This window comes from Micromys minutus (genome assembly GCF_963924665.1).
Source record: "Micromys minutus genome assembly, chromosome: 1".
NCBI lineage: Eukaryota > Metazoa > Chordata > Mammalia > Rodentia > Muridae > Micromys > Micromys minutus.
Window position 1 is genome coordinate 48,941,550 of NC_137969.1, and position 24,066 is coordinate 48,965,615.

The 24,066-nt window shown below is 38.6% G+C and overlaps 1 protein-coding gene across 1 annotated transcript in view; it reads right to left on the minus strand.

The window, feature by feature from the left end:
- VRK2 (VRK serine/threonine kinase 2) overlaps window positions 1-24,066 on the minus strand; it is a gene marked incomplete at its 3' end in the record, with an annotated part of 121,582 nt that overhangs the window by 1,606 nt on the left and 95,910 nt on the right. Inside the window, exons 11-12 of the mRNA XM_080938289.1 lie at window positions 16,405-16,571; window positions 10,949-11,092 (exon numbers count right to left, since the gene is read on the minus strand). Of these exons, the coding sequence (XP_080794415.1) occupies window positions 10,949-11,092; window positions 16,405-16,571 (311 nt within the window). The remainder of the gene's footprint in view (window positions 1-10,948; window positions 11,093-16,404; window positions 16,572-24,066) is intronic.

Sequence of the window (24,066 nt, forward strand, 5' to 3'; positions counted from 1 at the left end):
ACCATGGGAAAATGTAGCTCTTTCTTTCAGGTTGGAGTATATATGTGGCTGCAAGTCTGTTACCCCAAGACTAGGTAACTCCAGAACAGCCTGTTTCCATGAGTAGCAAGGCCTTAAGGCAATGCAGTAATCTATCTGTTGTCTACTGGCTCTGAACCTAGAGTGGTGTGCCCTCAAAGAAGAGAATACAGTCTCTAGAGATATTTTTGTTGGCATATCTAATCGGAAGCATTTTTAGCATCTGGTGAGCACAGATCAGGAGTGTTAGTGAATATTCTACAACACACAGCAAAGTCATCCTATAGCAAATAGCTCAGTCCTAAATGGCAACAGTACTGCTTCCAGAAGACCATCTTGAGGGCATCACTAATCTTCAATTCACATTATAACCATGCACAGTAAGTATCAAACTAAATCTTGAGAACTTACAGGAAAAGTTAAACATAAGTAAAATAGATCTTAGTAGAGATATGAAAACAATCCAGTCCTATAACTGAAAAACAGCATAGAAGATTCAGACTTTAACTGGCTAGATTCAGCTGCTAATTAAACCCTGATGTTTTTGATAGACAATCTGCTATTAGGCCAAAAAATGACCAAATAGCAAGACTAACCTAAAGACCCAGTGACTCAGCTGCCATGCATAAGAAGTAATATCACCTGTTAACATGACTTTGAATATGACTGAGCTCCCAGAAAAGCTGCACAGGTGCTTTTCTATCTGGACCAGTGGTGAATCTGATGCATAGGCCCCAGAAGTGAACACTGCGAGTTTTCAGAGCTCAGGGAACAGGGTGCTCTCTGGAAAAGGGTCCTTTCTAGCCCACACTGAGGGCTGGGTCCCCACCACCAGGACCCAGGATCTGCCCACAAGAGGCTGAGCTCCCAAATCAGCTGCAAGGGCATCCTTCTACCTGAACCAAGGGTGAGCCTGACACACAGGCCTGCTGGCTGTCTGGCAAGATCACACAGGGAGTTCTCAGAGCACAAAGAGTATGGTGCTCTCTAGAAAAGGGTCCCTTTTGGCCTAGAGAAAGAGCCAGTTCTCTACCATTAGGACACAGGACCTGTGGGCAGAGAGCTGAACTCCCAAAACAGCCTCGCAGGAGCTCTCACATTTGAGCCCACAAAGACAAAACTGACTCACTGCCATCAGAACTTACTGTCTGCCCACAAAGAGCCAAACACCCAAGAGCAATCTCTCTCCTGAGCCCACAGGCCTTAAGGCCCACAGGAGAGAAAAGCACCAGTCAGAAACAAAAAGATCACCTACCATCACTGACCAGAAGATGGAAAGAGGAAAGCTCAAGAACCCAAGCAATGGAAACCAAAACAACCTGGAAACATCAGAATTCAGTTCTCCCATCACAGCAAGTTGTGGGTTTCTCAACACTCCAGAAGAACAAGATTTAGACTTAAAATCATACTTGATGATGATGATGGAGAACTTTGAGCAACACAATTAATAATTCACTTAACCAATTATAGGAAAACCAGAACAAATAAAGAACTGTAGGAAAACACAACCAAACAGGTTAAGGAATTGAAAATGTAAATAGATACAATAAAGAAATCACAAAAAGAGACAACCCTGGAGATAGAAAACCTAGGAAAGAAATCAGGAGTCATAGATACAAGCATCACCAACAGACTACAAAAGATGGAAGAGAGGACATCAGGGGTCGAAGACAACATAGAAAACATAGACACAACAGTCAGAGAAGATGAAAACACCAAAAAGATCCTAACCCCCAAATGTCCAGGATATCAGGACACAATGAGAAGACCAAACCTAAGGATAATAGGTGTAGAAGAGGGGAAAGAATATCAACTAAAAAGGCACAGTAAATATCTTCAACAATATCATAGAAGGAAATTTCCCTACCTTAAGAAAGATATGACCATACAAGAAGCCTACAGACCTCCAAATTAGATTGGACCAGAAAAGAAATTCTTCCCAACACATAATAGCCAAAACACCAAATGTTCAAAATAAAGAAAGAATACTAAAAGCAGTAAGGGAAAAAGGAAAAGTAACATATAAAGGCAGACCAATCAGAATTACACCAGACTTCTCAACAGAGACTATGAAATCTAGAAGATCCTGGACAGACATCATGCAGACTCTAAGAGAATACAATGCCTGCCTAGGTCACTATATCCAGCAAAACTCTCAATTACCATAGATGGAGAGACGAAGATATTCCAGGACAAAACCAAATTTACACAGTGTCTGACCACAAACCCAGCACTACAAAGGATAATAGATGGAAAATCCAACACAAGGAGAGAAACAACACTGTAGGAAAAGCAAGAAAATGCCTAAGAAAACCAAAAGAAGAAACACACACACACACACACACACACACACATAATTCTACCTCTAAAGGCAAAAACAGCAGGAAACAACAATCACTATTCCTTAATATCTCTTAACATAAATGGACTCAATTCCCCAATAAAGAGACATAGATTATCAGACTGAATACATAAACAGGATCCAGCATTTTGCTGCATATAGGAAACTCAGAGACAAAGACAGACACTACCTCAGAGTAAAAGGCTGGGAAAAAAAACCTTCCAAGCAAATGGTCCCAAGAAACAAACTAGAGTAGACATTTTAATATTGAATAAAGTAGATTTTTAACCAAAAGTATCAAAAAAGATAAGGAAGGACACTTTTTACTCATTATAGGAAAAACCTGTCAAGATGAATTTTCAATCCTGAACATCTATGCTCTAAATACAGGAGCACCTACATTCATAAAAGAAACCCTAACAAAGTTCAAAGCATATATTGCACCACACATAATAATAGTGGGAGACTTCAATATGCCACTCTCATCAATGGACAGATTATGGAAGCAGAAACTAATCAGAGACACAGGGAAACTAGCAGAGGTTATGAACCAATTGGAATTAACAGACATTTACAGAATGTTTCACCCTAAGACAAAAGAATACACCTTCTCAGCACCTTAAGGCACCTTCTCCAAAATTGACCATATAGTCAGTCACAAAACAGGCCTCAACAGATATAAGAAGATTGAAATACTCCTATGCATCCTATCAGATCACCATGGACTAAGGGTAGTCTTTAATATCAACAAAGACAAGAAAAAGCCCACATACACATGGAAGCTGAACAATGTGCTACTCAACAATAACATGGTCAAGGAAGAAATAAATTAAGGGATTTTTAAAAATAGAACTTAATGAAAATGAAAGCACAACATACCCAAACCTATGGGATGCATGAAAGTAGTACTAAAAGGAAAACTCATAGATCTGAGTATCTCCGAAAAGAAACTGGAGAAGGCATACACTAGCAGCTTGATGGTACAGCTGAAAGCTCTAGAACAAAAGGAAGCAGATACACCCAAGAGGAGTAGATGGCAGGAAATAAACTCAGAGAAAACAAATTCACCAAATAGCAACAAAAAGAACAATACAAAGAACTAACAAAACCAAGAGCTGGTTCTTTGAGAAAATCAACATGATCGATAAACTCCTTAGTCAGACTAACTAGAGAGCACATAGAGTATTCAAATTAGCAAAATCAGAAATAAAAGGGGAGACATAACAACAGATACTGAGAAAATTCAAGTAATCATACGATCCTACTACAAAAGCTTATATACGCAACAAAACTAGAAAATCTGGAGGAAGTGGATAGAATCTAGACAGATACCAGATACCAAAGTTAAATCAGGATCAGACAAACCATCTAAACAGTCCCATAATACCTAAAGAAATAGAAGCAGTCATCAAAAGCCCCCCTCCCCCAAAACGCCCAGGACCAGATGGGTTCAGTGCAGAATTCCATCAGGGCTTCACAGAAGGCCTAATACCAATACTCTCCAAACCATCCACAGAATAGAGACAGAGGAAACACTCATTCTTTGTAGCCACAATTACGCTCTTACCTAAACTGCACAAAGACCCTACAAAGAAAGACAACTTCATACCAATCTCTCTCATGAACAATGATGCAAAAATACTCAATAAAATTCTTGCAAACTGAATACAAGAACACATCAAAACTATCATTCACCATGATCAAGTAGGCTTCAACCCTGGGATACAGGAATGATTCAAAATATGGAAATTCATCAATGTAACCCACCATATAATCAAACTCAAAGTAAAAAAGAATGCATGCGATTATCTCACTAGGTGCTGAGAAAGCATTTGACAAAATTCAACAACCCTTCATGTTAAAGTATTGGAAAGACCAGGAATCCAAGACCCATACCTAAACACCATAAAAGCACTAATCACCATAAAAGCAATATACAGCAAACAAGTAACTAACAATAAACTAAAGTGTTTATTTAAGCAATTAAAAAAAAATTAAGCAATCCCACTAAAGTTAGGGACTAGACAAGGCTGCCCACTCTCCCCCTATCTATTCAATATAGTACTGGAAGTCCTGGTCAGAGCAATTAAACAACAAAAGGAAGTCAAAGGGATAGAAATCGGAAAGGAAGAAGTCAAAATATCACTATTTGCCAATGACAGTGTACTCAAGTGACCCCAAAAAGTCCAGAAGAGAATTTTAGAGCTGATAAACAACTTTAGCATAGTGGCTAAATATAAAATTAACTCAAACAATCAATAGCCTTCCTCTGCTCAAAGAATAAACAAGCTGAGAAAGAAATTAGGAAAAAGATACTCTTCACAATAGTCACAAATGATATGGAATACCTTGGTGTGTCCTTAACTAAACAAGTGAAAAAGCTGTGTGACAAGAACTTCAAATCTCTGAAAAAGGAAACTGAAGATCTCAGATGATGAAAAAATCTCCCATGCTCATGGACTGAATGGATCATCGGTGTAAAAATGGCCATTTTACCAAAAGCAATCTACAGATTCAATGCAATCCCCGTCAAAATTCTAACTCAATTCTTTATTAAGTTGGGAAGAACAATTTGCAAATTCTTCTGACATAATAATAAAACCTAGGATAGCAAAATCTATTCTCAACAAGAAGAAAACTGTAGGAATCACCATCCCTGATCTCAAGCTATATTACAAAGCAATTGTGTTAAAAACCACATAGTATTAGTACAGAGATAGGCAGGTAGATCAATGGAAGAGAATTGAAGACCCAGAAATGCATCCACACACTAATGGTTACTTGGACTTTAACAAAGGAGCTAAAAATATCCAATGGCAAAAGGACAACCTCTTCAACAAATGGTATTGGTTCAACTGGCAGTCAGCATGCAGAAGAATGCAAATCAATCCATTCTTATCTTTTTGTACAAAGCTCAAGTGAAAGTGGATCAAAGACTGCCACATAAAACCAGGTACAATGAAACCATTTAAAGAGAAAGTGGTGAAAAGCTTAGAAAACATAGGCACAGGGGAAATTTTCCTGAACAGAACACCAATGGCCTATGTTCTAAGATCAAGAATCGATAAATGGGACCTTATGAAATTGTAAAGTTTCTGTAAGGCTACAGAAACTGTCACGAAAACAAAACAGCAACCAAGAGACTGGGAAAGGATCTGTACTAATCCACATCTGATAGAGAGCTAATATCCAATATATACAAAGAACTCAAGAAGTTAGACTCCAGAGAATGAAACATTACTTTTTTAAAAAATGGGGTACAGAGCTAAATAAAGAATTCTCAACTGAGGAATACTGAATGGCCAAGAAGCACCTAAAAAAATGCTCAACATCCCTAGTCATCAGGGAAATGCAAATTCAAACAACCCTGAGATTCCACCTCATACCAGTCAGAATGGCTAAGATCAAAAACTCAGATGACAACAGATGCTTATGAGGATGTGGAGAAAGAGGAACACTCCTCCACTGTTGCTGGGGTTGTAAGCTGGTGCAACCACTCTAGTAACCTGTCTGGCAGTTCCTCAGGAAATTGGACATAGTAGTAATGAAGACACAGCTATTCCACTTCTTGGCATATATCCCAAAGATACTCCAATATATAATAAGCTCCACCATGTTCATCGCAGCCTTATTAATTAATAAAATATTAAATTAATAAAAATTAAAAATTAACAAAGAAAGGTAACATCACATGCATGTGCTTAGCACTAAATAGGAAGAGAAAAACAGAATATGAATGAAGTTAAAGTTGAAAATTTTTCTAATTTGATGAGAATATGAAGCCATAAATAAAATTTTGTATGTTTACATGTGTTTTTGCCTTTATGTGTATGCATGTTTCTTATGTTTTTTCTTTTTCATTTTACTTTTTTCTAGCTTTATTATTATTATTATTATTATTATTATTATTATTATCATTATTATTTGTTATTTTTAACTTGCCAGAGAGAGAGGAGGTGTGGAGTTTGACCGAGGTATGGAATTGGATGGGTTGGGAGGCCAGGAGGGTGAACAATGCTCAGAAATTGGCTGATTAAGAAAATAAAATCCAGACCCATTCAGTTAGAAAAAGGAAAATAATCATTCCACAAAATGATGCTTTGATAAAGAGAATATAGAAGAGTGGACCTCAGGTCCTGCCTCATGCTATACACCGGAATTCAGAGTCAGAAGTCAACTATGAATGAACAGCATTAAGGAAAGGAATAGGATGAAGCTATGGATATTACAGAAATATGACAAGACCTTGTGTGTAGATTATGTAAAAGATTTCTAGCCCTTGGAAAGACACTCCATATAAGATATTTACATGGCCAGTAACATCAGTGATATTAGCCATCATATAAATAGCTGTACCCAGTGGTTAAAGCTATTATACATTTGAGAGGGGTTAAATGTAAAAGACTGGCAACACTAAATGTTGGGGGAAAAATGTAGGCCTGACCACAACACTTGCACATATAAAAGACAAAGCCAGTTCACACATATTTGCTAACAGGCACTTATTTGTTGGGTTGGGAGGATATACCCATGTCATGGCTCATATACTGAGGTCAGAGGGCAGCTTGTAAGAGTCAATACTTTGCTTTTTACCAAGTGAATCCCTGGGATCAAACTCAGTTGGTCTGTGGCAAATATCTTTATTTGGTAAGCCATCTGGCCTCCCAATATGCTAAATTTTATTTTATTTTTCATCTTTATTGGATATTCTCTGTTTTTACATTTAAAATGTTAGCCCCTTTTGCACCACTCAATTCCCCATCCCCTTCTCACTTGCTTCCATGAAGGCGCTCCCTCTCTCAATCACTCACCCCCATCTCACCGCCTTGGCATTCCCCTATACTGGGAAAATGACCACAGTCCTCTCCTCCCATTGATGCCAGACAATGCCATCCTCTGCTGCATATGCAACTGGATCCATGCGTTTATCCACGTGTACTCATTGGATGGTATTTTAGTCCCTGGGAGCTCTGGAGAGTTTGAGCTGTTGATAATGTTGTTCTTCAAATGGGGTTTCAGACCCTTTCAGCTCCTTAGGTCTTTTTCTAGCTCCTTCATTGGGGTCCCTGTGCTCAATCCAATGGTTAACTGCTAGCATTCTTATCTGTATCAGTATGACTCTGCAGACCCTCTGAGGAGGCGAGGAAGCATCCATATCTGGATCCTGCCAGTAAGCACTTATTGGCATCAGCAATAGTGACTGGGTTTGATGGTTGCATATGGAATTGATCCCCAGGTGAGACAGTCTCTGTAGACCTTTTCTTAAATCCCTGCTTCTCTATTTGACCATGTATTCCCTCCCTTGAGTGTTTGGTTCTCCCTTCTAAGAAGGAATGAAGCAACCCCATTCGGTCTTTATTCTTTTTGAGCTTCATAACGTATGTGAATTGTTTCTTGGGTATTCCAAGATTTTGGGACTATTATCTGCTTATCAGTGACTGCATACCATGTGTGTTCTTTTGTGACTGGATTACCTCACTCAGGATGACAGCTTCTAGTTCCATCCATTTGCCGAAGAATCTCATGAAGTCATTGTTTTTAATAGCCGAGTAGTACTCCATTGTGTAAATGTACCACATTTTCTGTATCCATTCCTCTGTTGAAGGAAATCTGAGTTCTTTTCCAGCTCTGGCTATTATAAGTAAGGCTAATATAAACATGGTGGAGAATGTGTCCTCTTACATGTTGGAACATCTTTTGGATATATGCCTAGGCGTGGTATAGCTGGGTCCTGAGGTAGTACTATGCCCAATATTCTGAGAAACCGCCAGACTGATTTCCAGAGTGGTTGTACCAGCTTACAACCCCTCCACATCCTCCTTAGCATCTGCTGTCAACTGAGTTTTTGATCTTAGCCATTCTGACTGTTGTGAGATAGAATCTCAGGGTTGTTTTTATTTGAATTTTTCTGATGACCAGGGATGTTGAACATTTCTTTAGGTGCTTCTCAGTCACTTGGTATTCCTCAGCTGAGAATTCTTTGTTTAGCTCTGTAAACCATTTCTAACAGGATTATCTGATTCTCTAGAATCTAACTTCTTGAGTTCTTTCTATATGTTTGATTTTAACCCTCTATCAAAAGTAGGATTGGTAAAGATGTGTTCCCCATATGTTGGTTGCCATTTTGTTTTATTGACACTGTCCATGTCTTACAGAAGCTTTGCGATCTTATGAGGTCCCATTTGTTGATTCTTCATCTTAGAGCACAAGCCACTGGTGTTCTGCTCAGGAAATTTCCCTTGTGCCTAAATGTTCTAAGCTCTTCCCCACTTTCTCCTGTATTAGTCTCAGTGTACCTGGTTTTATGTGGAGGGCTTTGTTCCACTTGGACTTGAGCTTTGTACAAGAAGATAAGAATGGATTGATTTGCATTCTTCTGCATGCTGACTACCAGTTGAACTAGCACCATTTGTTGAAGATGCTGTTTTGTTTTGTTTTTTTTTTTTCTACTGAATGTTTGAGCTTCTTTGTCAAAGGTCAAGTGACCATAGGTGTGTGGGTTCATTTCTGGGTCTTTAGTTCTGTTCTATTGATCTTGTTGCCTGTCTCTGTACCAGTACCATGCATGTTTTTTTTAATTCATTTATTCATTTATTTTTTATTTTTTATCACAATTGATCTATAATACAATTGAAGTCAGGGATGGTGATTCATCTAGAAGTTCTTTTATTATTGAGAATATTTTTTACTATCCTGGGGTTTTGTTATTACAAATGAATTTGAAATTGCTCTTTCTAAGTCTATGAACAACTGAGTTGATATTTTGATGGAAATTGCATTGAAGCTGTAGACTGATTTCAGGAAGATGGCCATTTTTATAATATTGATCCTTCTAATCCATGAGCATGGAAGATCTTTCCATCTTATGAGATCTTCATTTTCTTTCTTCAGAGACTTGCCCTCTCTGTAGGCATGCTATGAGTCCTGATGGCAGTGCGTCAGCTCTAGTTCTGGGCACAGATTGAGGCCGGAAGTGTCAGGTCCCAATAAATACCACGATACCTGTACCCTGAGAATTCCTGGCAGTCTCTCCTTAGATAGTCAGTGGTGAGAACATGGGTTTCACCCATGGCCTCAGGAGGGAGAGAGCTCCTGGGTACTCAGCTCTTTTAGGGCAGGTTGTGAATCCTGATGGCCCTGGGCTGGCTCTCACCAAATTTTATAATTGAAGATATTTGTTCAATGATATAGTAACTCCATGTCTGCAATGTTCATATTAGACTCAGCACAGAGTTAATAACAATATTTTCTATAAATATATTAAACCAGAACTGATTCATGTGTCCACTAGAAGGTAAATGGATAAATGAATTGCTCAATGATAAGGAATCATTGGTATATTCATAAGCACAGAGAAATCTCAAAATGTAGCAAATGAAAGGGGTAGACATGAAATACTGCACACTACTAAGTGTGGTATTACTGCACAGTCATCCCATTTAAGAGGAAAGGTAACCTCAAGGTGAGAGTCAGATGTGATGTGGAGTCAGAGGATGGAGCAATCGAAGGGCTGCTGCAATGAGGACATCTGTAACAGCATCCCACCGTCAGGCAGGCTGATGTGAATGCATCTCTTTACTTGAAACCTGGGTGTGTGCTTTCACAGGACCATCCTGCCTTGTAGAACAGGAGATTCCAGGACACACTAATGACTCAGAATTTCTGATTTTATCACCATGCAGTATTTGTGTTGAACTTTACAAGTAGGACTATAAAATATGCCCATTTGAAATAGATTTTGGTATGTAAGTTTAAAATAAAACCACAAATAATGCTATTTCATACTGAATAAATGTAAGAGGTTTCTTTGCGCACTAACAGCACATTTCTCTCTGATAAACTTGTTTGGTGGTTGGATGAGAAATGTATAAAACCACTTCTAATTTTTGACTGAGCTGCCAAGAAGTTCAGAGCCAAATACAGTGCTTGGTTTAGTGATTAACATCCCAGCTGCCCTGTGTATCAGTCTTTCTTTGGTGGAGGATAAGAAAGGTGGGGTATTAAATTACCCTGTTTCACACTGTGAACTGCTTCAAACCATTTGAGAAGGATGGTGCACAAATCAAAGGAAACACTGACTTTTCTGACTTAATTAAACTTTACTTTTCTCTCCAGATAAATTTTGGAGGCTTTGCTTTCCCATCATAGGATGTGGGCCTAGGAGAGCTTATGCTGTTGTTTGCATGAGTCCTGGGCAAAGGACAAGGCATCCTCCGTCCGACAATTCCAAACCCAGCCTGGTATAGGCAGAGACTCCCTTCTGTTTGACAGTGAGGATGAGAGTAGAGGAATCATGGAAAGTGCAGACTATGCTGGGGAGGGTCCCTAATAGATTGTAGATGGTTAAAGGAATCCAAACGTGCTTCGTCACTTTTTCGTGGTCGGAGGAAGTTTTCAGATCTATCTATGTGTTTGCTTCTGTCCCTGTGACAAATACTGTGTGAATAGGATTTTAGCAGGAGGACATGATATTTCCATCCTCACTTGACAAATGTATAGAGCCTTGGCCTTGGGGGCAGGGAGTGTGTCTGGACCCTCAGAGCGGTTATTCCAGTGTAATGGTGAAAAAACCCTCCACCCAGCTCTCACCTCCGCTGCCTTGCTCAGCAGCACTGGGGGCCGGCTCTCCTCCTGCGCCTCTGTCCACATTGCTCTTGTCTCTCCACAGACCTTCTTTGTGAACTTAGCTGGGAACTCACTGGCTGGTTTTCTTGTAGCCTTTGGTGAATCGACCTGTTGGTATAGAGTAAAAATATATAACGAAATAAAAACTATAAAAAAAAATTCACTCATATCCAGATTCTTTAAAAACCTAAGCTGCCTAACAATGGGCTTGACAAAGAAAACCAAAAGCAACAATAGCTATTAGGGAAAAAAAGTGCAATACCTAGCAAAATCCAGATCCTTCCTCATCAATGGGAAACCAATTAAAATCAGTGTCACTGTTATACACACATTTAAAAATCATCTCTACAGAAAATTTGCTTACAATGAAAACTGTATTTTTATAGAACACTGCCACATTTTCAACCTGCATGTGAATTCATTATTAACCTTTGCCGTGAGTGAAACCAGTTATTGTTGTAGCTTAAGCTCCTATTAATTAAGATCTTATTTTCCTATTGTTGAAGAGAGGCTAATTGATGTGAAAGTATACAGGAGCCTATGATGTTGCTTACATTGAGTTCAGCTAGTTTAACCTTTGTGCTAGACAAGTTCATGTCGTTTGGCAGCGGGACTCAGAGCAGAGGTCAACGTCACGACAAGCTCACTGTCTCCCAGGTTTCTTTTGCACACTGGTAACATCTGGGGAGTGACTGACTCTCAGTAACCTTGAGTAGACACAGGACTGGAGGGCAGACCGAACAACACGGGTGGAGAGCTGAAGGCCGGCGAAGGTCCTTGAGCGGAGTGTTTGGACAGCCACTCAAAGTGCTGCTGCCCTTCTCCCTGGGTGAAATGGAGAGCAGGGCACAGGAGCAGCAGAAGGGGAAATAATGGAGTAGCCAGTGCCAACCAGAGAATAAGTCATGCCGGCTGGGCCAATAGAGTCTTAATTTGCAGTCTCTCAGTTTCTAGTTTCTATTGCCAAGTGTGTTCATTCCTTCTCTTTGCAATAGGCTGGTGCTCTGAAGGCAGACTCAGTTGCCACAGCACTCCCTTTTCTCCCGCCTCCTCCCGGATCTCAGCATCTTAATGAATGGCAAAACCACTGCAGATTGAGAATGTTTCCCAATCACTTGGAGTTTCACTTTTTTCACCCACCCTCTAAGTTCACTAGGAAGTTTGATGGGACCTACAAGCTGCCCTCCCTCAGTGTCAGCAGCTGGGTAAGACACACAGACTTGTTATTTGTTTAACTAGTGTTGCAGTCACTGTGAAACCTTCTCTGGATTAGTTGAAGGTTTTTCCCTTCCATCTTTACTGAGACACAATCAACACGAATATTTACATTGTGCGCTCTGATGGCTTTGGAATTCTCACATTATAAAATACTATGAATAAGTCCATGCATTTATCACATCTGTGTGTGCGGTAGGCTAAGAATATGACATTTATTTTCTTAGTAGATTTCAAGCACATGGCTCAGGATTAAGTTTAGCTGTCATTTTGTAGAATACACTCCTACAAGTTCTAATTGAAATGTCTGTGTCTTTAACCAACATCCCCCATTTTCCCCACCTTCAGACTTCTGTATTTACCCTTGTACTCTGCAGTATATTTCGGAGTTAGATTCCACCTCTGAGCTCCAACTATGTCTGTCCAGACCCGTCGGCCATGTGTCACGGAGCATTGATGAAAAGCATAGTTTCTTTCTTTTCTAAAGCTGATGGATTTTCTTACCCGGTGGATTACTTTTATCCACTTGTCAGTGCACACTTCTTTCCCTACTGCAAATAACTAGAATAACAAGATATTCCGGCCTCTGTGATGAGATTTCGTGTCTTCTGGCTAAACATTCAGAACTGAGGCTCTCGGGTTGTATGGACATCTGTCGGCTGCAATAACTGAGAGTTCTTAGTCCTATGTCCTAAGAATCAAGGTATCAATTGTCCCTCTGGAGCCTCTGACCTGTGACCAGGACTGGGTCTAATAGATGTCATCGCAGGAGGCTTCCTGGAAGAGAGGCCAGAGCTTTGAGCCACAATGCCATGGACAGTCCTGTTTAATGAGCAAAATGCTTCCCACTTATGGGAAACTTACATTTCTACACAAATATATAAGACTAGGAGTAAGATGGGATGAGTAAATGCTTCATCTGAACAGAGTGCGTTTTCTTATTTACAAAGCTATGAAAAGAACTCCTAACGCCCCTGGCCATCTCAGAGTATGAAAGGGCACTAACCAATCACACGCCACCTTCCAGGAGGCCCACTCCTTAAATGAGATAGTACTTTGCTTAATTTCCAATATAACCTTATACTGTTCTATAAAACTAGAACACCTTATACTCTTAAACATTAATAATGAAGTCTCCCTGTCAGGGATTTCCTCTCAGATAGAAAGCATACAGGAAGACAAGCTCAGAATTCTTTTGAGAATTAAAACTTCTCTACGTAGCTTTGTACCCTAGTAACGCACACTCCTCCTCACCTTGCTGGACCTTGGGTTCAGGCTGAGAAAAGGACCCACATTTTCCTGTGTGTGACGAAGAAACTGGAACCTTCAATCTGACCTAGTTTTCCTTCTTTTAGAAAATGTGCAACTCATTTGACTACCTGCTCTTCAAGGAAGAGGCTTAGCCACTGAAATGTCACCTGAAGAAAGAGACGAGGCTATATCCTAAGGTTCTGTAGTTGAGTCTACATGGAGAACCCCCGGGAGCTGAAACTGACCTAGGGGAGCACTGGGGAGATGCAATTTCCTTCACTGAGATTGAAAGAGTATAAACTGCAAAGGGTGGGGAGGGGGATGGTACAATGGTAGCATGTCTGCTAAAGGAGATATGGATCCAAACACATTAAAAAAAAAAACAAGCCAAATGCTTCCATGGGTGGCACATCTAGACCAGGACCAGCCTGGTACAGCAGCCACCTACAGAGCTGCTTGATGGTCCTGCAAAAAAGGCTATGCTTTTCAGGAAAAATGAAACAATAGCATCTCTGCTATGTTGGCAAAATTTCATTTCCACTTAGCGCCAGAGAAAATCCCAGTGTACTGTAAATGTTCATCACACCCATTCAACATCTACTAGTAAAACACCTCACTTTGCTTTGCACAATCAGGCTATAAATTCACAGAGATTCTTATGCTAGTGTGCTACTTTTTCAGTCAAAGGGGTTTTATTAGGAACGTTAAATTTTAAAACGTCCATTTTAAAATTAAATAGTATACTGAAAAATTAAACATCTATCATCTCCTTTCCTTTGAATAATAAAAGGTAGAGAACATGTATCTGAATGTGTGTGCTTTGTCAGGTACATATACACATATTCCTAAATATCTGTCAAAAGATAGTAGAAGGAATATGAACCTCACTCACAACCTCTCAGGTAGCAGCAGCACCCCACATGCATTGTAGCAAGGTGTGCTGAGTGGCTGAGAAAGAGGCTGGCACTTGGCAGCAAAAATTTGTAGGCATCAGGTTGACAGTCCTTGACTGGTACAATTCTGTTAAGAAATCATCTATTGCAGATAGCATTGTGAGTGCTCAGCAGAGCTGAGGACAGTAGTTATAACAGCAAAGGCTCAACATTTTAAGGTTTGATTTTTGTATATTAATAGAAATCTATAAACTGTAGAACTTAAAATTAAGATTCAATTTACACACAGACAGTGAAACTATATTCTTGATATATTTAAACATATATGTGCACATAAAATAGTATAGAAATAAAGTCATTAATTAAATATTTATGTGTTGTGGAATATGTCTTCCTACCTATATATCTAGGCTGGTCACACTAGTAACAGAAATTAAGATTTTTAAAATTACTCTTATTTAAGTAGTGTGTCCTTTAATCAAAGTAGTCTAATGAAAAGAAACAAAGTATTTTTAATGAAAGCTAATTAGAAAATGTTCTATATTGTAGTATTGTCTACTTTAAAATGGCTTTACAACAAATCCTCTTTGATTTGGAGAACTGAACACTATGGGGAGAATGATTGGAATATAGTATTTTTACTGCTTTCTTTCACATTTCAGTTATGCTTATAAGATTGAGAATCTTCTTAACTCTTAAGTGCTGACCATGACTGAAGGGGCACAATGTCAGGGAAATGCTGTTTTGTTTTGTTGAAAAAGTCATAAAAATACTAAAGTCAATAAAACTGTTAAAATAAGTCTCCATAATTATCAAGATAAAAATCCAGTGGCTCTTTATTAAACATGAACTTTTGTTCTGCCTCCTGTAACATGTAAACAGTACTGACAATTGGTTTGTGAGGCACTTGCTACAATAAAATGTAATTGTGTCGCGAGAGAGAGGTGACAATCAGGGGATCATGAAAAATTACATATTCTCACTGCTAGTTAATTAGCCATGCAAACCCTCCTCAAACAGATATTCTCTTCTATTAGGAATGATTACTATGTGAGGCTGCAGATGTCAATACCACAGCCATTCAAATACTTCTTTTCCTACTAATTGAAGGTTGTAAAGCTCTTGTGCCAAGGTTTTGCTTCCAAAGAGCTAATTTATGACTAGAAGGATATTTTATGTCTTCAGTTGCAGCAGCTACAAAATTCAGCAAATCAGAACCATCTGTGCATTGAGACTTGACTCACCATTCACCCAGCAGCCACATTAGCCTGCATCCTGCATTCTTGGCTCACAAGTACTTGTTAGGATCCAAAGTTCAGAAGAAAAGTTAGAAGTGAATGACACTCTAACCCTGATTTGTACCTCTAAAAGAAAAGTATACCTTCCACATGTATGTATGTATGTATGCATGCATGTGTGTATGTAGTATGTATGCAAGCATATATTTACTATGGAGAGCTTCAAGTGAGATATCTCCTTGCCTGTGTAACACTGTTGTTAATTAGACTCAGGTTTCTACCACCCTCTACCATTCCATTCTGAGAATCTTTTGACTTTATAATTGTTTGCTTTAAAAATTACCTGTCTTCAAAGTTGATATGAGGGTGTTTATTCAAAGAGGCACAATAAAGGAAATAACAAATTTAATAACAACTTTGCTAGGAAAATAATAAACTGAAAGTTCAACAGATATGTATCAATGCTACCTACAACTTTTACCCAGCTCCATGTTATAGAGACTGGGAAACAGAGGCAGAGCCTTGTAGTGGGAGAAAGACTAGAGAAGCACATGCAGGCTCTCCTGAGTGGTCTGTGACCTGCCCTTTCCTAGCAATCAATGGACAAGGCCAACAGAGACTGCTTCATTCTTTATCAACACACAGTAGAAACACATCCCATTCTAAGAGACAATACTCTGGAGTAATGTTCATATGCTTAGTGCTGGATTAACAGGAATAGGAATTAATGTAGCAAGCGAGTCACTTCTGTCCTAAGATGTCTCCATGGAAGCACTTTGAAAGTGTGCAGTTTGCAAGAGCAAAGAGATTATGTTATACTTACTTTTTGATGGATTGGAGTCTGCATATTGACACTCTGTACTTTAGTGGAAAATTCCAGTGGCCAAAATGGTCCTCCATCCGGATTCAGAATTTTCCTGAGCTTCTGATAGTCTGGCTTGGCATCATAAGCTAAATTATGAACATACATCAAGAACTCGACAAGTTCACCTGTGAAGTGTCAAGATTTCACATGTCACTCATAACTGGGAAGAATTGTCAAAAACTCTAATAATCTGAGTACCTCCTTTCCTCTAATACACACGCACAGCTACCTGAATCAACAAAAAGTAAACAAATCTACAAAAAACATTTAAAATAAGTTACAATAAAAATGATTTAGTAACTGAAATGATTTGCTGACAATGAGACAAACTGACAGTCTTTTCAATATACCCTTTGTTGGTGGCTTTACAGTGGGCTTGTGTCAGGTGGAAGCCCTGCACAATGATAGTGACTAACTGTAATTAGGAAGTACAGCTGCCAACAACCACTCAAAAAAAAAGTCAATCGATACACTGCAGACATCTTTCAAGTTGAACATTTAAATATTTACTTAAAAACAAACGTCCCTCAGAAATCTAACTTCAAAGGAGAAATGCATTACAAGCTTTCATTTTACTCTTCCGTGAGGATACTGAGCCATAAGCCTGGATTCATGGTTTCAGTCATGCCTGGCATTAGCAAAGGAGGAGTCCTCCCTCTAGAGTTCAGTATCCCAGTGCACCCTGCTATTCTTGATTTTAGGTCAGTAGGATGAGGAGTTTTCTATTTTCTCTCTAATGTAAAAGTGTGTCACCAGAGCTACATAGTAACTTCTCATCCCAGCTTTTATTTATTTTAGTAATGGACTTTGAAGGCAAGGCCTCACATGTGCTAAGTACTAACTCAGCTACTGAGCTACACCCACTCACTAATTTTTAAAAAAGGAACACAATTAGTAATAAAACGTGATTGTGTTGCATTAAAATGTCTATTCTCGGTATTTCTGTTTTAAAGGGTCATGGTAAAATCATATTTTTATTTGCTTACCTTTTACCCTTTAAAAACTCATTACTGATGCAGATATGAGTAGCTCATTCTTTCTGTCTTGGGTGTTTATATATTTTATGGCCAGAAAGCTGGGACAAATCTATGAGTTGAGGAGTAACATCAACACTTCCCATCCCTCATGTCCTCCCTCCATTCAAGCATTCATCTAGAGGCACTGTGCCTTACTTCTACATTAACCATTTCCAAAAGGGATAGTCATATCCTTTCTGCTAAAACCAGGTGATCTTATTTTTAAATGTGCATGTGTAAATGTGTGTGTATGTGCAAGTACATTTGCACAGGCATGTGGGAGCGTAGGTAACCATGGAGGTCAAAAGAGGTTCTCAGATCCCCTAGCACTGGAGTTATAAGTGATTGTGACCTCCTCAAAGTGGGTACTGAACTAAATTCTGGTCCTCTACAAGAGCAGTAAATCCTTTTGCTAGCTGAGCTATCTCGACAGCCCACCCAAATATATTATCTTGAAATGAAGAACTAATGTAGTTAAGGTGAGAGCTCTTGGCTTTGTTGTTGTTGTTTTGTGTCTTTAACAATCTAGCAATTAGGTAACTTACTTCCCCCTTTTGTTGTCTAATGTAAAGCACATATCAAGCTTTGTTATCTAACACCAAGTCCTCCAGATCACTGGTAGCCAGCTCCTGTTTTAGAACACAATTTAACTAACATTTGCTTGTATCCTGCTGGGAGCCACCATATCCAATTTCTAAAGAAATACTCAACAGCACACTCTGCCATTATCTGGGACATATTCTGCTGTTTTTAGTCTTGAAATAGCTGGTAAACTAAGCTTCTATAAACTACAAGTCTGTTTAATCAGAAGATCCCAAATGGAGAACAAAGTTGAGTTTGTTGGGAATGAATGTCTGTGAAAAGACAAAGGCAAATTCCCAGTATAGTTTCAACTGAGAGTTGGTGTACAAAAGACCTTGTAGGCATGGGTGTGGTACAAGTGAGGCTCAGGGAACCAAAAGGGAAAGGACCACCTCCATTGTGGATTTATTATCATGAGCCTCAAGCTCCACGAATTTTGATTAAGCACTGGTGTAAGCATTATCCCTCCACAATCTGGGCTAATTCCATGAAGTATACTCTTTGATTGACTTGTGAATTTACAGAGCTACTAAACATGATGCATAGAGTAGCATGGAATTACTACCCTCTGGAGTCATCTCCTATTCTGGCTAGTAACATAATAAGTACCCACACTGACTACCAGTTCAAGAAATAAAAATTTCTGAAGATAACACATGAATTGGACACACATACATGCTCCAAACTTCTTGAATGATAAATAGACACACACACACACACACACACACACACACACACACACACACACAAGAATACTTGTTTGACAAATCAGCTTATTTTCAAAATTGTGTTGGTTCTACATTCTCATAAGAAAATGTCCTATTAAACATTTTGTGCTCTAAGCATGGAAATCTGTTTTATAGTTATTAGCTATATCTATATATATATATATAGATATAGATAGATAGATAGAGAGAGAGAGAGAGAGAGAGAGAGAGAGAGAGAGAGAGAGAGGAAGTTCATGGGTATAAAATGAGGAATCAGATGTGACCCAACACTAGCTATTCCACTTGACTAAAACTGTCACATATATCCATCTAATGACAGAACTGGCTCATAGGTACCCGCCATATATAATCTGAGGCATCCAAAAGTTTTGTTTTTTTTTTTTTTCCTAGACCTAAGCTGAAAGGACAAGTAAGTTAAGGGAGACATGTAATTTTAAAAGGAGATGACATCTCTGATCCATCACTATCTCTCTGTCTCACTGAGGAAATATACTCTCTGACTTGTTAAGGCTAGTCAAAAGGGAGTAATGGCAGTTTAAGCAAGTTCTTTGATGTGGTTACAGAGTAAAGCAAAGAACAACAAAACTTGTAATTTTCAGCTCATCCCTTCTGCTAGAAGAAAAATATCACAAAAAGGGAAGCCTAGCACAGGACACTCAAGGGGACTTAAACAATGGAGGTGGGAATAGGCCTGGGTTTAATTTCCTTGGTCCATAGGTGAAGATGAGCTGTGAATGTAGGGCTGAGAAGACATTTCTATTGTTCTCCTCATACATTTGCAGAGTCTACTACAGGGCCTTGTACAAATGCTTTTGCACAAGTCAGCTAAAGGCTGAGATTAAGATTCATTTGGCTAGGAGAGCTGACACCCAGAGGAGACAGAGGAGTTCTCTCCCTCCTAAGCCCATGGGTGAGCCCACACACTCTACTATCTAGGGAGAGAACTCCAGAAACTCTCAGGGTGCAAGGATCACAATGCAGTCTGAAATAAGACTGGCCCAGGCTTCCATTTGTGCCCAGAGCCACAGGCAGAGCCTGCACACAGCCATCAGAACTCCAGGCCAGCTGCAGAAAACTGAGCAGCCCAAGGACATGCAGGAGCACTCTCCCTACTGAGCCCACAGGTGAGCCCACATTATCTCTCTACCAACTATCTGGGGAGAGACTTCCTGGAACTCTCAGGGCACAAGTATCATTGTACCACTTGGGTCTCTACCTTTCAGGCCTACATCTGCACCTAGAGCTAGAGCTACCACCAGACCATCTGAACTCACAGACTGTCCAAAGAGTACTGAACACCCAGGATCCATCTCTCTCTGGAGCCCACGGCCCACAAATGCACAGGAAAGACAAGCTCCAATTCAGAGACAACAAAATCATCTAACATCAAAGATGATGGCAAGAGGCAAGCACAAGAATCTAAGAATCAGAAACCAAGACAACATGGCAATATCGGAACACAGCACACCTACCACAACAAGTAGTGTATATCCCAACATACAAAGAAAAAAAACAAGACTTGGACTTAAAATTGTGCATCATGTTGATGATAGAGGGCTGTGGAAAGAGCATAAATAACTCACTTAAAGAAATACAGGAGAACACAGAAAACCAAGAACAAGTCCTTAGGAAACACAGGAAAACACAAAGAAACAGAGGAAAGAATTGAACAAAGCCATCCAGTTTCTAAAAACCAAAAATGGAAACAATAAAGAAAACAGAGAGAGAGAGACAATCCTGGAGATAGAAAACCTAGGAGAGAGGACACAAAAGTCATAGATACAAGCATCAACAACAGAATACAAGGGATAGAAGAGAGGATCTCAGGGGCAGAAGATAACATAGAAAGCATTGACACAACAACAAGAGAAAATGTAAAAAAGCTCCTAACCCAAAACATCCAGGAAATCCAGGAGACAATGAGGAGACCAAACCTAAGGATAATAGGTATAGAAGAGAGCGAGGATTCTCAACTAAAAGGTTCAGCAAATATCATCAACAAAATTATAGAAGAAAACTTTCCCAACCTAAAGAAAGAGATAACCATGAACATAGAAGGAGCCTACTGAACTCCAAATAGATTGGAACAAAAAAGAAATTCCCCTGACACATAATAGTCAAAACACCAAATGTTTAAAACAAAGAAAATATATTAAAAGCAGTAAGGGATAAAGGACAAGTAACATATTAAGGCAAGCCGATTAGAATTACACCAGACTTCTCAACAGAAACTATGAAAGCTAGAAGATCATGGAAAGATGTCATATAAATTCTAAGAGAACACAAATGCAAGTCCAGGTTACTATATCCAGCAAACATTTCAGTTACTGTAGATGGAGACACCAAGATATTCCAGGACAAGACCAAATTTACACACTATCTGTTCAGAAATCCAGGTGTACAAAGGCTAAAGGATAAAAAATTCCAATACAAGGAGGGAAATTACACCTTAGGAAAAGCAAGAAAATTATCCTCTTGCAACAAAACCAAAAGAAGAAAGACACACAAACACAATTCTACCTCTAACAACAAAAATAACAGGAAACAACAATCATTGTTCCTTAATATCTCGTAACATCAACGGACTCAATTCCCCAATAAAAAGACATAGACTATGAGACTGGATATGTAAACAGGATCCAGCATTATACTGAATACAGGAAACTCATCTCAACAACAAACAGACACTAATGGAGAGGAAAAGCATGGGGAAAAAAAAAAAACTTTCCAAGCAAATGGTTCAAAGAAATGAGCTGAAGTAGCCATCATTAAAAAAAAAAAAAAAAAAGAAAAGAAAAGAAAAAAAGAAAAAAAAAGAAAAAAGAAAAGAAAGAAAGAAAAAAGAAAAGAAAGAAAGGAAAAAAAGGCAGGACACTTTTTACTTATCCAAGGTAAAATCTATTAAGATAAACTCTCAATCCTGAACATCTATGCTCCAGATAAAAGGGCACCCACATTCATAAAAGAAACTCTACTAAAGCTCAAAGCATATATTGAACCACACACAATAAGAGTGGGAGACTTCAACACTCCATTCTTGTGAATGGACAGACAGATCATGAAAGCAGAAATTGAACAGAGACACAGTGAAACTAACAAAAGTTGTGAACCAAATGGACTTAACAGACATCTATATAAACCCTTAGTCAAACTAACTAGAGGACACAGAAAGAGTATCCAAATTCACAAAATCAGAAACAAAAAGGGAGACATAACAACAGAAGATGAGGAAATTGAAGAAATCATCAGATCCTACTACAAACACCTATACTCAACAAAACTGGGAAATATGGAGGAAACAGACAATTTTATAGACAAACATCAGATACCAAAGTTAAATGAGGATCAGATAAACTATCTAAACAGTTCCATAAAGCCTAAAGAAATAGAAGCAGTCAACAAAAGTCTCCCAACCAAAAAAAGCCCAGGACTAGATGGCTTTAGTGCAAAATTCTATCATACCTTCATAGAAGACCTAACATCAATACTCTCCAAACGATTCCAAAAATAGAAACAGAGGAAACAATACCCAGATCATTCTTTGAAGCCACAATTAGGCTCATTCCTAAACCACACAAAGACCCTACAAAGAAAGAGAACTTCAAAGAGAATGTCAGACCAATTTCTCTCATGAACATTGATGAAAAATACTCAATAAAATTTTTGCTAACCGAATCCAAGACTACATCAAAACAATCATTCACCATGATAAAGTAGATTTCTTTCCAGAAATGCAAGGACGGTTCAACATAGAGAAATCTTTCTGTAACTCATTATATAAACAAATTCAAAGAAAACAAAACCATTTGATCATCTCACTAGATGCTTAGAAGGCATTTGACAAAACTCAACACCTCTTCATGTTAAAAGTCTTAGAAAGATCGGGAATTCAAGGCCCATACTTAAATACAGTAAACGCAATATATACTAAGCCAGTAACCAACATCAAACTAAATGAGGAGAAAATTGAATCAATCCAAATAAAAACCAGGGACTAGACAAAGTTTCCCACTCTCTCCTTACCTACTAAATATAGTACTTGAAGTACTAGCCAGAACAATTGGACAGCAAAAAGAGGTCAAATTTATACAAATTGGAAAGCAAGAAGTCAAAATATCACTATTTGCAATTAGTATAACAATATACTTAAGTGACCCCAAAAATTCTACCAGAGAACTCCTACAGCTGATAAACAACTTCACCAAAGTCACTGGATATAAAACAAACTCCAACAATTCAATAGCCTTCCTCTCGTCAAAGAATAAACAGACTGAGAAAGAAATTAGAGAATTGACACCCTTCATAATATTCACAAATAACTTAAAATACCCTAACCAAACCAGTGAAGGATCTGTATGACAAGAACTTCAAGTCTCTGAAGAAAGTAATTAAAGAAGACCTCAGAAGTTAGAAAGATCTCCCATGGGCATAAATAGGAAGGAACATCATAGTAAAAATGGCTATCTTGTTCAAAGCAATCTATAGATTCAATGCAATTCCCATCAAAACTCTGACTCAATTCTTCTTAGCGTTAGAAAAAAGCAATTTGCAAATTCATTTGGAATAATAAAAAACCCAGGATCGCAAAGACTATTCTCAACAATATAAAACAAGTTCCAGAAGAATCACTATTGCTGACCTCAAACTACATGACAGATCAACTGTGATAAAAACTGCATGGCATGGGTACAGAGACAGGCAGGTAGATCAATGGAATAGAAGTGAAGACCCAGAAATGAACCTACACACCTATTGTCATTTGGTCTTTGGCAAAAAAGCTAAAAACATTCAGTGGAAAAGGACAGCTTCTTCAAAAAATGGTACTGTTTCAACTGAGAGTCATCATATAGAAGAATCCACATCGTTTTTTTCTTATCTCTTTGAACAAAGTTCAAGCGGATCAAAGACCTCCACATGAAACCAGGTACACTGAAACTATTAGAAGAGAAAGTGGGGAAGAGCTTAGAACACCTAGACACAGGGGAAATTTTCCTGAACAGAACACCAATGGCTTATGGGCTAAAATAAAATAATCAACAAATGGGACCTCATGAAATTACAAAGCTGTAAGGCAAAGGATACTGTCAAAAGGACAAAATTGCAACCAATGGATTGGTAAAAGATCTTTACTAATCCTACTTCTGATAGAGGGCTAGTATCTATTATATACAAAGAACTCAAGAAGTTAGACTCTAGTGAATCAAATAATCTTACTAAAGAAAAAAATAGGTACAGAACCAAACAGCGAATTCTGAACTAAAAAATATCAAATGGCTGAGAAGCACCTAAAGGAA